The sequence below is a fragment of the Natrix helvetica genome, assembly GCF_964273705.1.
Source record: "Natrix helvetica genome assembly, chromosome: 1".
Classification (NCBI taxonomy): domain Eukaryota; kingdom Metazoa; phylum Chordata; class Lepidosauria; order Squamata; family Natricidae; genus Natrix; species Natrix helvetica.
In genome coordinates, this window is record NC_138548.1 from 137,678,542 (window position 1) to 137,693,004 (window position 14,463).

General features: G+C 41.7%; 1 protein-coding gene and 1 long non-coding RNA gene across 2 annotated transcripts in view; both read right to left on the reverse strand.

The window, feature by feature from the left end:
• Window positions 1–1,072: 1,072 nt before the first annotated feature.
• On the reverse strand, window positions 1,073–11,332 carry TMEM37 (transmembrane protein 37). Its single transcript, XM_081934054.1, has 2 exons — window positions 11,060–11,332; window positions 1,073–5,053 (listed from the first exon to the last, which is right to left on the reverse strand). The coding sequence occupies exons 1-2, from the start codon at window positions 11,078–11,080 to the stop codon at window positions 4,481–4,483; spliced, it is 594 nt and encodes a 197-aa protein (XP_081790180.1). The 5' UTR covers window positions 11,081–11,332; the 3' UTR covers window positions 1,073–4,480.
• The window catches only part of LOC309382490, a 273,086-nt gene continuing 259,695 nt past the window's right edge, over window positions 1,073–14,463 (reverse strand). The window contains exon 2 of the long non-coding RNA XR_014173678.1: window positions 1,073–1,619. This is a non-coding gene — a long non-coding RNA (uncharacterized lncRNA). The remainder of the gene's footprint in view (window positions 1,620–14,463) is intronic.

The following is a 14,463-nucleotide window of genomic DNA, read 5'->3' on the forward strand; positions in this document are numbered from 1 at the left end:
AAGCAGAAATGGAATGGAGTGGGGTGGGGTGGGGTGGGGTGGAGTGGAGTGGAGTGGAGTAGACTAGACTAGACTAGACTAGACTAGACTAGACTAGACTAGACTAGACTAGACTAGAAGAGTTGGAAGGGACCATGGAAGTCTTCTAAGTCCAACCCCGTGCTCAGGCAGAAAAACCTATACCATTTCAGACAAATGATTATCCAATCTTTTCTTAAAAACTTCCAGTATTGGAGCATTCACAATTTCTGGAGGCAAGTTGTTCCACTGATTAATTGTTCTGTCAGGAAATTTCTTCTCAGTTCTAGGTTGCTTCCCTCCTTGATTAGTTTCTACCCATTGCTTCTTATCATGTCCTCCCAATCCTTCTTTTCATTAATCCCAATTCCTGCAACCTTTCTTTATATGAAAACCAGCTTGGTGACTTTGAGCCAGTCACTCTATCTCTCAGCCTAACCCTCTTCAGGGGTTGTAGGGAAAATAGGAGGAAGAAGTATTGTGTGGGTTTGTCATCTTAAGATATATATAGAAATTAAAGGCGAGAAAAATTGTTACCCCCCCAGAATGGCCTCTGGCTATCTGTTCTTGTGTCACAGGATCTTTATGATGCCCTTATCTTTGGTGCTTTTGTTGCAAGATCATTAGTGGCTTTAGGCTCTGTTAATATCAGCCGCTATCTGGTAATGCCATGGACAATTGTTTTGTTGTTAGAAAGTTATGTTGGTATACTTGGCTACCTGAACAGAAATTCAAAGTAAAGCAACCTGTTTGTTAGCCCGAGGTGACAGATCAGTGAACAGACCCCAAGATAGGAAAGGGGAAGAGCTGTCACACATCTTCCCAGTGTGCTTAGCTGGTTCTCTATCCTGATCATAATACAGAGTTACTGGAGTAATTGAAATTGTTTTTTTTTTCCTTAATTCAACCTCATCATTCTGATTTCTAGGAGAACCTTTTCCAGTTCCTTTTCTCTATCATTTAGTGCAAATATACTGGGATGTATGTGTGTGCATATATATTCACATCCATTTGCTGTATGTCTCCCAGTTGTGACACTTATAAGGGACTAGAATTACCATTTCAAAAAGTAGTTTATTGAACATTTGACATTCTGATCCTAGATATCTTCCAATTTCCTTTTATAGTTTGTAGAAAAGAGTTTAGAAAAGCCCATATGTTATAACTTACTTAGTAAAACAATCATTATTAAAGTTTAGAAAAGCTTACATGTTATAACTTACTTAGTAAAACAATCATTAAAGTTTAGAAAAGCTTACATGTTATAACTTACTTAGTAAAACAATCATTATTAAAGATAAAGATCATCTAAACAAACATTCTCTGGCATTTACTGGCAAATGACCTTTAATAGGACAAAAAAGAGTCAACAGTAAACAGTAATCTCTAATATACTACAGCTAGATAGTTTTGAAGGCCTAAAGAACTATCATTTTTGAAAGGCAAAGATGACGGTCATTCATTTAGCCCATGAGGAGAGAGTGTTCCACCTTCTCAACATGAGATGAAATTCCAGTCAAAGGATGAAATAATCAGTGATATTATATATATCAGTGGTGGGTTTCAATTTTTTTTAGAACCTACTCTTGTGTAGGTGTGGCCTGCTTTGTGGGAGTGGCTTGCCAGCCATGTGACTGGGTGGGAGTGGCTTGCCGGCCATGTGACTGGGTGGGTGTGGGCAACTTGTAAAATGCGGTGAAACTCACTTAACAACGCTCTTGCTTAGCAACAAAAATGTTGGCTCAGAAACTCTGGCATTTGAAGTACGCAAGCCTTAAAGCTGTCAAGTTACAAGACCCTTGCACCCCTAACCCTTTAGAAAAAAACCCAGGGGTGTTCAAACTTGACAGCTTTAAGACTTGCGGACTTCAACTCCCAGAAATCCTCCTCTTGCTCTTCATCTTGATGATGTGCGGACGTGCGGGGGGAGGGAGCTGGAACCGGTTCTAAATGGCACTGTAGATTTGTGGAACCTCTTCAATAGAAGAGGTTAGAACTGGCAGGAACCCACCCCTGATATATATCCACAATTTTGATAGATCCACAGAAACTTGTGTTCAATTCTTTAGCACATTATTTTTGAGGAAGAAGACATCAAATTTCTTCACCAGATAGTTGCGAAAACTATTGAATGAAATCAGCAAGATAATAGACTTCTAGATAGGCAACAACAGAGAATTAATGTTCTAAACTGGGGGAAAATACTATAGATTTTTCAAAATATTCTCAACATGAAAACTTCAAAACTCTAGTCAAGCAAATCTTTCTTTCTTCAAGTTCATACAATAATTTATACAAACTACAAAACAATACAGGTAGATATGATTTGCTAATAGCCGGTCACCCCTCAGTCTGGAGATACTTCACTGTATAACGTATTGTGTTCTTCAACTGTGCAAGTCTTAACAGCTCATAAGAGGCAATAATAAAAATGCAAGTTGAATGACATGCCAAGATCTTCCTAAGGGACAAGGAATGGAGTATCTTTTCTTTTTGGTCATGGTAAACATATAAAAGTATATGATGGCTTGTGAATCTATTGATTCTAATGATATCATAACCTGTCTAGTTAATTATTAAGCACTCTTTCTACTTGGGGTCCTTTTTAATATATTGCACTACAACTCCCATTGCCCAAAGCAGTCTATGCAATACTGGTTGGGGTTAGGCATTTAATATGACCCCACCAGATTTGGGGAAGCTTGGCTAGACTGGCAACATAGTGACTTTACTTTATTTCCAAGTAAATGGCTTGGAAACTTCTACAAAAGTTTTAGAGAAAAACTTAGTAGAATAATTAGGGCATTCCTACGTAGTCTTACAGTTAGCTGTAAAGAAACAAATGTAAATAAGGATTAGAGAACCTAGAATTCAATCAAGCATGCAGCTTTAATGAAATAACACTGGTTCTCTCAAAAACTATGATCAGTGCAGTGGTTTCCATAGAAAATTTGACAGCTTATCTGTGCATTTCTTAAGCTACTAACTTTTTTGTTGACAATAATGAACAATTTGGATTAATAATATAGGATATTTAGACATAGAAAGTTCATAGGGATGGAGTCAAACATTTACAATTTTAAAAATGGTAACAACTCTCCTGAGTTTATGAAACTTATTATTGTTGTAGTAAAGTATTGTGAAATACATATACAGAGAAGAGTACAAGTTATTATTGAACAATAGAAAATTCATGCTCTAAACTTACACCAAATCTGATTTACAATTTATTTCATTTATACCACAGGGTGTCTTTTAGGATTGAAATCATATACAGCAGGGGTGTCCAAACTTGGGAACTTTAAGACTTGTGGACTTCAACTCCCAGAATTCCTCAGCCAGCCATGCTGGCTGGGGAATTCTGGGAGTTGAAGTCCACAAGTCTTAAAGTTCCCAAGTTTGGACACCCCTGATATACAGTAAGTTATATGTCCAGAAAGGAGTATAGGAGCCGCCTTCCACCTTTACCACTACATATGTGCCAGTAACTGCTTTCTATGACAATGGCATGACCCTATATTCTTAGCAAAGAATGTACTTTTTAGAAGGATAAAAACTTACTTTTCTGTAATTTTGAAAAGCAGGAAATAAATTTAACTGGGCATTTTGTGTTACGAATTCTGTGGTTAGAAATACAGAGTTGAGGTGTCTCTATGAAAAATTACTTCTATCTCGCAGGAAGGGGCTGACTCTCCCCTATCATTCATTAAATTGTAATAGCACAAACCTCGTTTAAAAAGATGTTAGTTGGATAGCTTGCTTCTCAGCAGTAAAGGATCTTTGGTAGAAAATGCACACAGAACTGGCATGGTTTATAAATCATATATTTGCCAAATAATATATGATAAAAGCAGAAATTTTAATCGTGGCTTATATATGGCAATGTGAAATGGCAAATTATTTATGTCTATTAGAAAATGAAGTTCTGTTGTTACTGCCCTATGTCCTGCATAGTACAAATATTTCTAGCGATACAAATTGCTGATAGGAAAAACATAGTCATAAAAATGCACAAAACCCATTCACACAGCATATGTCCTATTCTACTTGGCTATAGAATTTGGTTCCCACCCAACTCAAATAAAAATAGTGTGATTGGTTGTCTTATTCATTTCAGTGAGACACTTAAAAGATAATGACTGGAACTGGACTAAGGATGTTGAGGCTTATGAACTGAGTTTTAAATTAAGCAAGTTGCTTTTTGCTATTCCATTACTATGGTTAGATGCATTATTTAAAATCCCAACAGGTTATAATTTCCCATTTCCAGTACTCAGCATCCATTACCAACTTAATTTGAAGACGTCCTCTAGAAAGTGGCAAGCTGTTAGAAATCTTTTACCTTATGCTACCAAAAAAAATATATCAAACTAAACAATTCCCCTCAAAAACAATCCCCTTGGTGAGTTTCTCGAACGTTAATGAGCTGCAATATATTCTTGGGATATTTTGTTCATCATGTTTAATTTTTTCTCACTCTGTTCCATGGAAAAGTTAGGTTGTTAAGGTGAAGTCCACTGATTCCATTAAGGAAGAAAAGGAATGTTGCAATAAATTCACACCAATAGGTTAATGTAAAACTTGTGATCGTGATGTAGTCTCTCAGGAGGATTAAGAAGCTCACCATTCCAGCTGATGACAGTAGAAATGAGACAAAAATGAAGACTGAGCCCATGGACCATTTTCTCCTTGAGTTGATATCTTCACAGACTTGAGAGACCATGAGAAGTTCCAGGCCAAAGATTGCAACAACAACGGCAAAAGACACCATACTTCTTACAAAGGTCATTCCTATGCTTATCCCTCTGATATTGGTCAAAGAGAGATCAGTGGTGCATTTCAAGGTGCTGTTGCCTCCAAGGGTACAGAAATGCCACAGACCAAAGAGTTTTCCTTTTGTAAAAAGCCAATGGCCATCGCATACCGCAATGGACAACAGAACAATGGCAATTGCAACACAGAGGATAATTAAGCTCCTGATAAAAGTCTCAAAGAATGATTTCTTCGGTCTTCTACGAGTAAGTAACCACTGGGTCTTCAGGAGAAATTCCCAAAAAAGAAACAGAAAAAAGAAAACAGAAACATAGATTTAGTTCAGGTGGAAAAGACCATTTTTGTTAAGAGCTACATTGCATCAGGATTACCGTATTTTTCTTAGTATAAGATGCACCTTTTTCCCTCAAAAAAGAGGCTGAAAATCTGGGTGCGTCTTATACACTGAATACAGCATTTTTTGCCTCCCCAAACCCCACTCCCTTCACCAAAATGGTCATGTATAGCCTTTAGGTGAGAGCTCCGGGGGCTGGGGCGGGCAAAAATGAGCAAAAAATGGACCTTTTTGCTCAATTTTGCCCCCCCCAACCCTCCAGAGCACTCTACAAGCCTCCTAAAGGCTATTCATGCCCAAAAACCGAGGCATTTTTGGGAGGTTTGCAGAGTGCAAAACCTTTTTTAAAAAAATTTGCCTCTTCAAAACCTCGGTGCGTCTTATACTCCGAAAAATACAGTATCTTTTTGAAAGTCACAGGGCCTGTGATGGCTGGAACCAAGACAGAGAGTAGCTGTGCAGCCAAACCCCAAAGGGAGCCAGTCCATGCATATTCCACGGATAAAGGAGAACATCTGTATCTCGGGGTTGGAATGAGGCATCTTTGGTGCTCTCTGACCTTCGTTGTCTTCTTGCAGATGTTTCATTACCCAAACTAGGTAACATTGCAGTGCACTAATTATGTTACCTAATTTGGGTAATGAAACACTGCAAGAAGACAACGAAGGTCAGAGAGCACTAAGGACTCCTCATTCATATTGTCTTTCTGATGTCTCCTTTTCTAATTTTTTTTCTGCTATTCTTTCTTTTTCTGTCTCTTACGGTGGCGAGGCAGGCTGTTCTTAGTGAAGCTCTAAATTGCCCACTTGCAAAGTTTCTGAAAACAAACTGAGGGTTGTATTAACGTTACCACACTGGATCTCTTTTAAACAATGAACAATCCATGATTTTTGGCATGCCAATAAATACCATTTAATTGAAGTCAATTAAATGTACTTTAAAGACCATTTATACACAATTGATCTGAAAGTGCCTTGGGAAGAATGCATAATAAACAATATTGATGTATTTCATGAATTCTATACAATAAAAGCACTAGTAAACATTCCATTAGTTTTTCTATAGAAATGTAATATTTGGAAATAAAGAACATTATCTGCAATTTGTCCAAGGAAATTCAACCAAAACAGTGATTTTAATGTGACTTCCTTCTTAGAATTTTTTTGTACATACATCCTGACAGGCAAACTATTCAAAGAAGTCTCAAGATACAGCTTTTAATGCCAGTGGATATAGCTGGAAGCATGCATTTTGCAAATAGAGTTGAGATTGATGCTTGACATTCACAGGAAATCCCCCCCACATTACAGAATAGGCTTTTAAAATTTCTGTGGATAGCACAGATTTATTTACCTAAGCATTTCTGATTAACTCGATTGCACTATTTGGCTTAAGACTGTGCTACAGATATCTCAAGCAAACATTCTCGCTTGACTCCCACAATTTGGTCTGCAGAGCCTCCTGCCAGACCTATGCTTTCCTCCTACATCCTTGAGGAAAAATCATGGAACAGAGGCAAAACTGGAAAGAAGAGAGCTGGCACAATCCAACTCACTTTGTCCATGTGCTGCTTTTCCCCGCTGAAAAGGGAATAACAGGAAGTAAAGTTGCAGGATTAGACATGTTTTGCCTTTATTCTAGCTTTCCTCATCATAACAATATCAAGGTTCTATTTTCACCTCTTGTGGAAATAACCTTAGTACATTCTGAGTCCCAGAAAGAGCTTGTTTGGACTGTCTCGTGTATGCACCACAAGGGCAATAGCTTTTCCATCCTGGTGTCCTCCAGCTATGTATATTTATTTCACTTACAGTAGGACCATCTTGAATTTTAATTCCTAAGCGCTACCGTGTGAGATAGATTGAACTGAGACAGTGGCAGATGCAAAATCACCCAATAGGTTTCTTTGGCTAGAAAATATTAGAACCTGGGCTAGACACCATAGCCATTGTTATAAGGTATGCTGGCAGAGCCAAAGAAGCAATCCTTCATTCTCTGTTTTTCAATTGCTTTCCATCGTCTGCGTAATACCCTACTCATTTTGTAATACAGGTAGTCCTCGACTTACAACTGGGCCCCAAATTTCCATTGCTAAGCAAGACAGATACTGAGTTTCGCCCCGTTTTATGTCCTTTCTTGCCACAGTTGTTAAGTGGATCCCTGCATGTGTGATTAAGTTATTAATCACAGTTGTCAAATGAATCTGGCTTCCCACTGATTTTGCTTGTCAGGAGGTCGCAAAAGGTGATCCCATGACCCCGGGACACCGCAGCCCTCACATCTGCCTGTTGCCAAGCATCTGGATTTTGATCACATGACCATGGGGATGCTGCCATGGTTGCAGTGAAAAATGCTCATTTTTTTTCAGCACTGTAGTAATTTTGAACGGTTGCTAAGCAAATGGTTGTAAGTCGAGGACTACCTGTATTCTTTATATTTTACAAGCAACAGGCTGGAAACACCTTAATTCCAAAGGACTGCAGTCTAAGGCAGTCCAGGGAACAACCCTCTTCCCCCAAAAGAAGAAAACAGAATAGCAAGAAAGAACAGGTACACCTCATCCCAGGCCACACGGTTTTGCTCATAACATAAATGGTATTGAGGTAGAGAGGGGGATCTCAAGGCTTTTTGGGAGAGATGAGTTTGAGGAAAAGTTTTTTTTTTTTAAGTTTCTGGCATCAGGGATACCAAGAGAGAATTCATTTCAAGAAGGAGTTGTAAAGTAATGGTGAAACGAAGAGATATGCTGGAATTAGTGGTGGGTTCTGGATCCTGTTCCAACCGGTAGAGGCACGGCAGCAGCCACATGGACGCGCTCAGTGCGTGTGCACACATGCGCAGCGTGTGCATGCGTCTTAGCGCCTCCGTGAGCCTCCACAATGCTCCAGCTGCTCCGCAGAGCGTCGCGCAGGTGCTGTACTCGCCATGTGCATGCGCAGAAGCCTTAAAAGACAGGTAAGGAGCTCGGGTGGGCAGGTGGGCCCTCCGGGGCTCCGTACTGGAACGGTATTCCTCCTGTGCCCCGTACCGGGGCGTACCGCCTGCAACCCCACCACTGGCTGGAATTATCAGCATGGAGAGATGAAGCAACAGATAAGGAACTTTTGCAAGGTCTACATGGATGACACTTCTGTGACAGCTGCTCAGCTAGCAATCAGTTTACTCACGCCTAGCACCACTCGATCATGGATGCTCTCATGGTGGACATTTCTGAAGTCATCCAGCTATTGTGGGGTTTTGTTTTTTTTTAGTGAATGATCACCTAAAAATATTGTGCGGAGTTTATCTATCTTATCCTCTTCTGCTTTTTTTCTTACCTTCAGATAGCTAAGTGGGAGTTTGGCTTTGAACAACTTGGGACTTATTTCCAGCTAAAATTAATTCTCTCTTTTTGGCATGAGCATTGACTGAGATTTATTTCACTATATTATGATGTTCACATGACCCCCCCCCCCCTAATACCCTCTTTGACCCAGTTAAACATGCAATGTGAACACGGGCTGAAGGGAAGATAGCAAACAAATTCTAAACCTTCAGTGAGCTAAATATCTGACAGACACAGTTGGGTGAAAAGAAGACAACAGGAGACCAAGAGAAAGAAGCAGCAGTAATTGGCAAGCAATGGCAAAACTTTGCAAAGAAGGAAGGAAGGAAAGAAGGAAAGAAGGAAAGAAAAAAGATGTATGTACTGTATGTCAAAAAGTGCATTTCACTTTGGACAAAATACAATATGAGAAAATAAAGAAGCAGTACACTATAGCAAAATGGGCACGCAGTAGCTCTCCAGATGTTGCTCAATTAAAACTTCCCCAATTCCCAAACGTCATGGTCAATTACGAGGAATGCTGGGAACTGAAGGTCAGCAATATTTGGAGGACTAATGATTTATCATCCTTGGATTTAGAGGTATTGAAAACTTTTAATATACGTAAATGCTAAAGATGACTGGAGAAATATCTCAAAAGTTAATCAGCACTGTCCCATTTCTGAGAAATTTAGCTCTTAAAAGTATTGACCAAGAAATATTCTCCTAGATTTCTGTTTCTCTTAATTGTCATTCCTGTGGTGCACTTTGTTTTGAAAACCACTCTTGTACAAGCCTTGCTGCGTATGAGCTGGCTTTGCTGAAACATCAGGAACAACATGCCAACAAGAGACAGATTTGCAGATCTTTGTAAACAACTCGTTGCATTCTAAGAAAAAAGGAAGTTGAGCAAGTTGAGTTACTTTGGCTCTTGGATACCCTCATCTCACCCCTAAAAAGAGAGAGAGAGAAAGAATATGGAGCTTAAATTATTTAATTTGTTCCAAGCTCCTTACCAACAATAGCTAGAGGAAGCTTGCTTCTGTATAGTGAAGTAACATGTTCCATCTCTCTGGGTTAGTGTGATTTCTTTCTTACCTCTTCTCTGTGTTTGTGTAATGTCTGCATGAGTGTGCGTGTATGCAGTTACACTGCTCACATGACCAGGAGAGAGAAAAGGAAAAACGGCTTAGAATGCAATAGTTAATTGCAATCTGTGAAAATACCCAAATGATCATCCGTAGGGATGCCCAGGCAGGTTTTTTTCCTCCTTTCTTTGCAGTCTTTGGCCAACTCTGCCCATTTTCAAACTCCACCTTCTTTTGTTGGCTTCCCCTCTTAGATTTAGTCTAACTCTGTTCAATGTTTGGACAGATATCCTCTGCATGAGCAGGCAGACAGGGTCCTGAATCTCTCTACAGAATTTCTTTCCAACCTTCTGTTGTGTTGGAAATACATCACTTTGGCATGCAGCATGCTTCTCCTCACCCCGCTAGTTGGATTCGCATGTGTTTATTTGAATCCCCCTCAGAATATTATCAGGCTGATGCACATAGGTTGATGGTATCTGTGTTTCTATCGTCCTCGTCACCACCTTCTCCCATCATGCTGCATCTGTCTTGTTTTAGTGTATGTAAGCCCTGGGAAACATAGGGCAAGATGAAAATGCTTCTTTCTAAACCTCATGACCTTCCATCTTGAAAGAGAGGATGCCTACTTTTGTTTGCCTTAATTGCTCTGCCCTGGGTCATGTGACTAGGACAGGAGGTTAAGAATGGACCCTTAAACAACAGTATTCTCAGCTGCCTCCTCTCCCTCCCTCTCTCACTGCGTATGTGTCTTTTTTCCAGAAAGATTGTCTTCCAAGCAGATTTGCTTTCCTTTTGTGAAATTTAGTCTTTCTTTTTGCCAGCTTCTCCCATCACACCCACCCTGTTGTTGTTTTTTGTAAAATCTCATTCCGTTCACTTTTGGGAGAGTCACCCAGCTGATGGATGGCCAGAAAGTTTGAACTATGTGGGGAAACCAGAGAGCGAATGAGCTCCGGCACTCTTTACTTGAAGCCCCATCTTCAATCATGTCCGACTCCCTCCCCTCAAACCCTTCTCCAAGCTGTGCAACTTCCTCGCCAAAGAAAAAAGAAAAAGTGAGACATGTGTCATCCCTGGGCGATAGTAAACCTCGGAAGGCAGATTTAAAAGTCAACTTCTGGGGGAGCGGGGAGAGGACAGATGGCACGACCAAAGACTTTCAACTTTCCACTATTTGAGCTCTCGGTTAGGGAAGCCCTCCGTCTACAAGAGAAAATGCAACGGTCGGGATTTACGATTTGGGGACGCGAGGGCTCTCTTTCTCCACCCCCAACCCAAACCCCATCCCGCGTTGCGAGAGAAAATGTACGAAGAGCAACAGGTGAGTCCGCCGGTCGCCCAGACCCAGAGGAACCGCTCCGCTGGCAGGGCGAAGGCGAACCAGGGAGAACAAAGGACCGGCCGACACAAGGCTTGCAGGGATGGGACCCCCCCTCCTCCTCCTGCCCCCCCTCCCAATCTCGCTCCCCTGACCCAAAGAGCGCCCCTTCCGCCCCCAGGACGCGGCCCTACCACCACCACCCGCTGCCCCCAAGTTACCTGAGCTGCTATGGCTGTCATGGTGACTGAGGTTCCCGGAGGAGGAAACCAGAGGGCAACTTCGCTGCGCTTTGTTCCCGGCGCTGGCGGGAAAAGTCTCCCGCGGCCGCTCCGCGCGTCCCTTTCAGAGCCAGAAGGCTTCGAGCAAGAGCTGCGAACAGAGAGGGGCCCCGGGCGACATCCCCGGGGAAGGCGGGCAAGCCGGGCGGCGGAGCGCCCTTTGAGTTTTCCCTCCGGCTGAGTCAGCAGCCCAGAGACTCCGGGAGGAGGAGGAGGAGGAGGAGGCGGGCAGAAGCGGGGGGCGGGGGGGGGAGTGCTCCGGAGAAACAAGGCGCGCCGGGAAGGGCTGCTGCCTGCTGAGCCGACCTCGCGAAATGGGGGGGGGGGGTCGATACTTAATGCAAGACATCCCCCTTCGCCCCCACGCTTCTTCCAAGAAGGCGGTGAGCTCTCTCTCGCTCTCTTTCATTCTCTCTCTCCCCTCCCTCCCTCACTCTCATTCTCTCTCTCTTTCATTCTCTCATTCTCTCTCCCCCCTCCCTCACTCTCATTCTCTCTCTCTCCTTCATTCTCTCTCATTCACTCTCTCTCTCATTCTCTCTCGCCCCCTCCCTCCTCTCATTCTCTGTCTCCCTCATTCGCTCTCTTTTTCTCCCCCTCCCTCCTGTTATTCTCTCTCCCCCTCATTCTCTCTCTCATTCTCTTTCCCCTTCATCACTCTCATTCTCTCTCTCTCTCATTCTCTCATTCTCTCTCCCCCCTCCCTCACTCTCATTCTCTCTCTCTCCTTCATTCTCTCTCATTCACTCTCTCTCTCATTCTCTCTCGCCCCCTCCCTCCTCTCATTCTCTGTCTCCCTCATTCGCTCTCTTTTTCTCCCCCTCCCTCCTGTTATTCTCTCTCCCCCTCATTCTCTCTCTCATTCTCTTTCCCCTTCATCACTCTCATTCTCTCTCTCTCTCATTCTCTTCTCCCTCACTCCCCTACATTTGCCACCACACGCTGGGCTGTAAAGGGGATGAGTGTGTCGGTGTGTGTGTTGCCCTAGGCTGAGTTAATATAAGGGTGGCTGCTTTGGGGGTTAGCGGGTCAGTGGGTCATCCAGACCCCGAGGTTGTGCTGCGCTGCCACTGGCTGAAGACCTTGATTACAGTAGTGGAACTCGGGAACCTGAATTAACCCAATCGCTTGAGAAGGTTGCACAAGAGACCGCGAGCTAATCACACGGAATGGGTTTGCGCACAATAGGCTGCCGCAAAGAAAACAAACACAAACATCTGAGCAAAGTTAAAACCTCATCAAGATTAATCTCTTATGCAAATGGAAGCAGGATGTTGCAACGCCTGAGCAGCATCTTATTTCCTGCATCCCACTCAATGCCGGGAAAGAACTGCGAGGCAATGACACCCACTGCTTATCCTTCTTTAAAAGCAGATGAATAAAGAGGGTTAAAGGCCAGAAGAAGAGAGGCTAGAATAAGCCCACAACCCCTCCCCCCCAAAAAAAGATTTCATCTTCTTGCAGTCAGACTGGGCTACTTGCAATCAGTATAATCACATCCATGTTGACTTTCTGGGGACAAAGGCAAACACTCTCAAATCAAAGATGGTCACTAAATGGTAACAAAGAGACAAGAGTTTTACTGTCCATTTTGCCATCCAGTGATTGCCAGTTTTCCAGATCACTTTTGGTAGCCCCATCCCAACTGTAGATTAATTGTGGGAACATGTGGAGAGTTTCTGCTTTTTAACTGTAATAAGTGATTGGGTTATGTGAGACTCTAAAGCGCAACCCAGTTACCTTTTCATTTAATAAGCAGTTCTGTGCAAACCCAGCCTTTCTGGTTACTTTCTGGGTCAGTGTGTTACACAAGACAGGATATCAGAGTAATTAAAATATAATAAGGATATCGCCTGCTCTGCCCTACCCTGCTGATCTAAAATGCTATACCCAGCCACCAAAATTAGGTAGGATAAAGACCCATCTCTCAATGTCTGTAGTACAACCTATGTGCCATGGTTGTTAAGTGAGTCACTGTTTAAGTGAAGCACGTGGTTAAGCAAGGCCAGCTTTCCCCATTGACTTTCATGTTGGAAATTGACTGGCAAAGTCGCAAATGCTGATCACATGACTCCAGGGTCCTGTAACTGTCATAAATAAATATTGGATTCCAAGCACTCAACTCTCCCAAGTCACATTTGATCACATAACTGTGGGAATGTGTGATGGTCATAAATGCGAGGGATGATCATAAGTCACTTTTTTCTGTGCTGTTATAACTTTTGATAACAAATGATTGTAAATTGAGGATTATCTGTATATCTATAGCAGGGATGTCAAACTCATGGCTGCAGGGCCAATGTGTCACTTGCTGGCAACTCTCACCCTGGTTTAGCAAAGGGGAAAAAAAGCCATGAAACATTATGTGATGACAATGTGATGCAACGAATTTAACACCCTTGATCTATAGGGTCCTAGGCTAGGAAAGGTGTCCTACCCACTCAATTATTCATTATATCAAGAAGATAATTGCATTTTCTCTTCCCTGTCCTTCTGTTCTCAAAGACTGTTTTCTCATTCTCAGGACTTTTTTTTTTTTTTGCAGGAACAAGGTGTATCATGAAGACACTATTCATTCTGAAGTACAGCAAAACTGAGATAATATCCATGCAGGAAAACAAAAATAAATCAGGATTCTGGGAATCCCTTGATTTTAACATTTTTCTCTGTTCACTTATTATCTGCAAACTGGTGGAAAGAAAGGGTGGGGATATGCTTAAACATATTTTTTGAATCAGCCATGCAGCTGACAGTGTTTGATTGATTAGACTCCCGGTAATAATGAGATGAGCAGTGTTAAAATATGTGCATCAAACACTATGCCCAGGAGGTGGAAAGTAAGGTTTGAAGGAAGTGAAAACAACACTGTGTAATGCTCTAATTTTGTTGGGTGAAGTGTAAATCCTACAAGAACAAAACAAAGAAGGGACAGCAATGTTTAGTTGATAGAATGTCACATTGGGAGTAAAAATATTTGGGTGCAAATTTTACCTCAACCTCAGAGCTGCTTGTCTGACCATTTAGTTTAGTTAGTTTAGTTTAGTTTATTTAATTTATAGACCGCCCCCTCTCCCCGTAGGGACTCGGGGCGGTGTACAGACCATTCATAATCAAAACAACAGAAAATAACATAAGACATAGAGCAGAAACAACACACACACACTGTCTGTATATAAAACCCCAAAACCAATTTAAATAATTAAAAAACAATTTTAAAACCCGTTTAAAACCCCAATATAAAATTTAAAAAGCCATCCAGGAAAGTTAGTAATAGATGTTAAATACAGTTACGATTATCTGTTCAATCTGATTTTTCTGATGGAATTGATGCAAAGTTAGAAAGA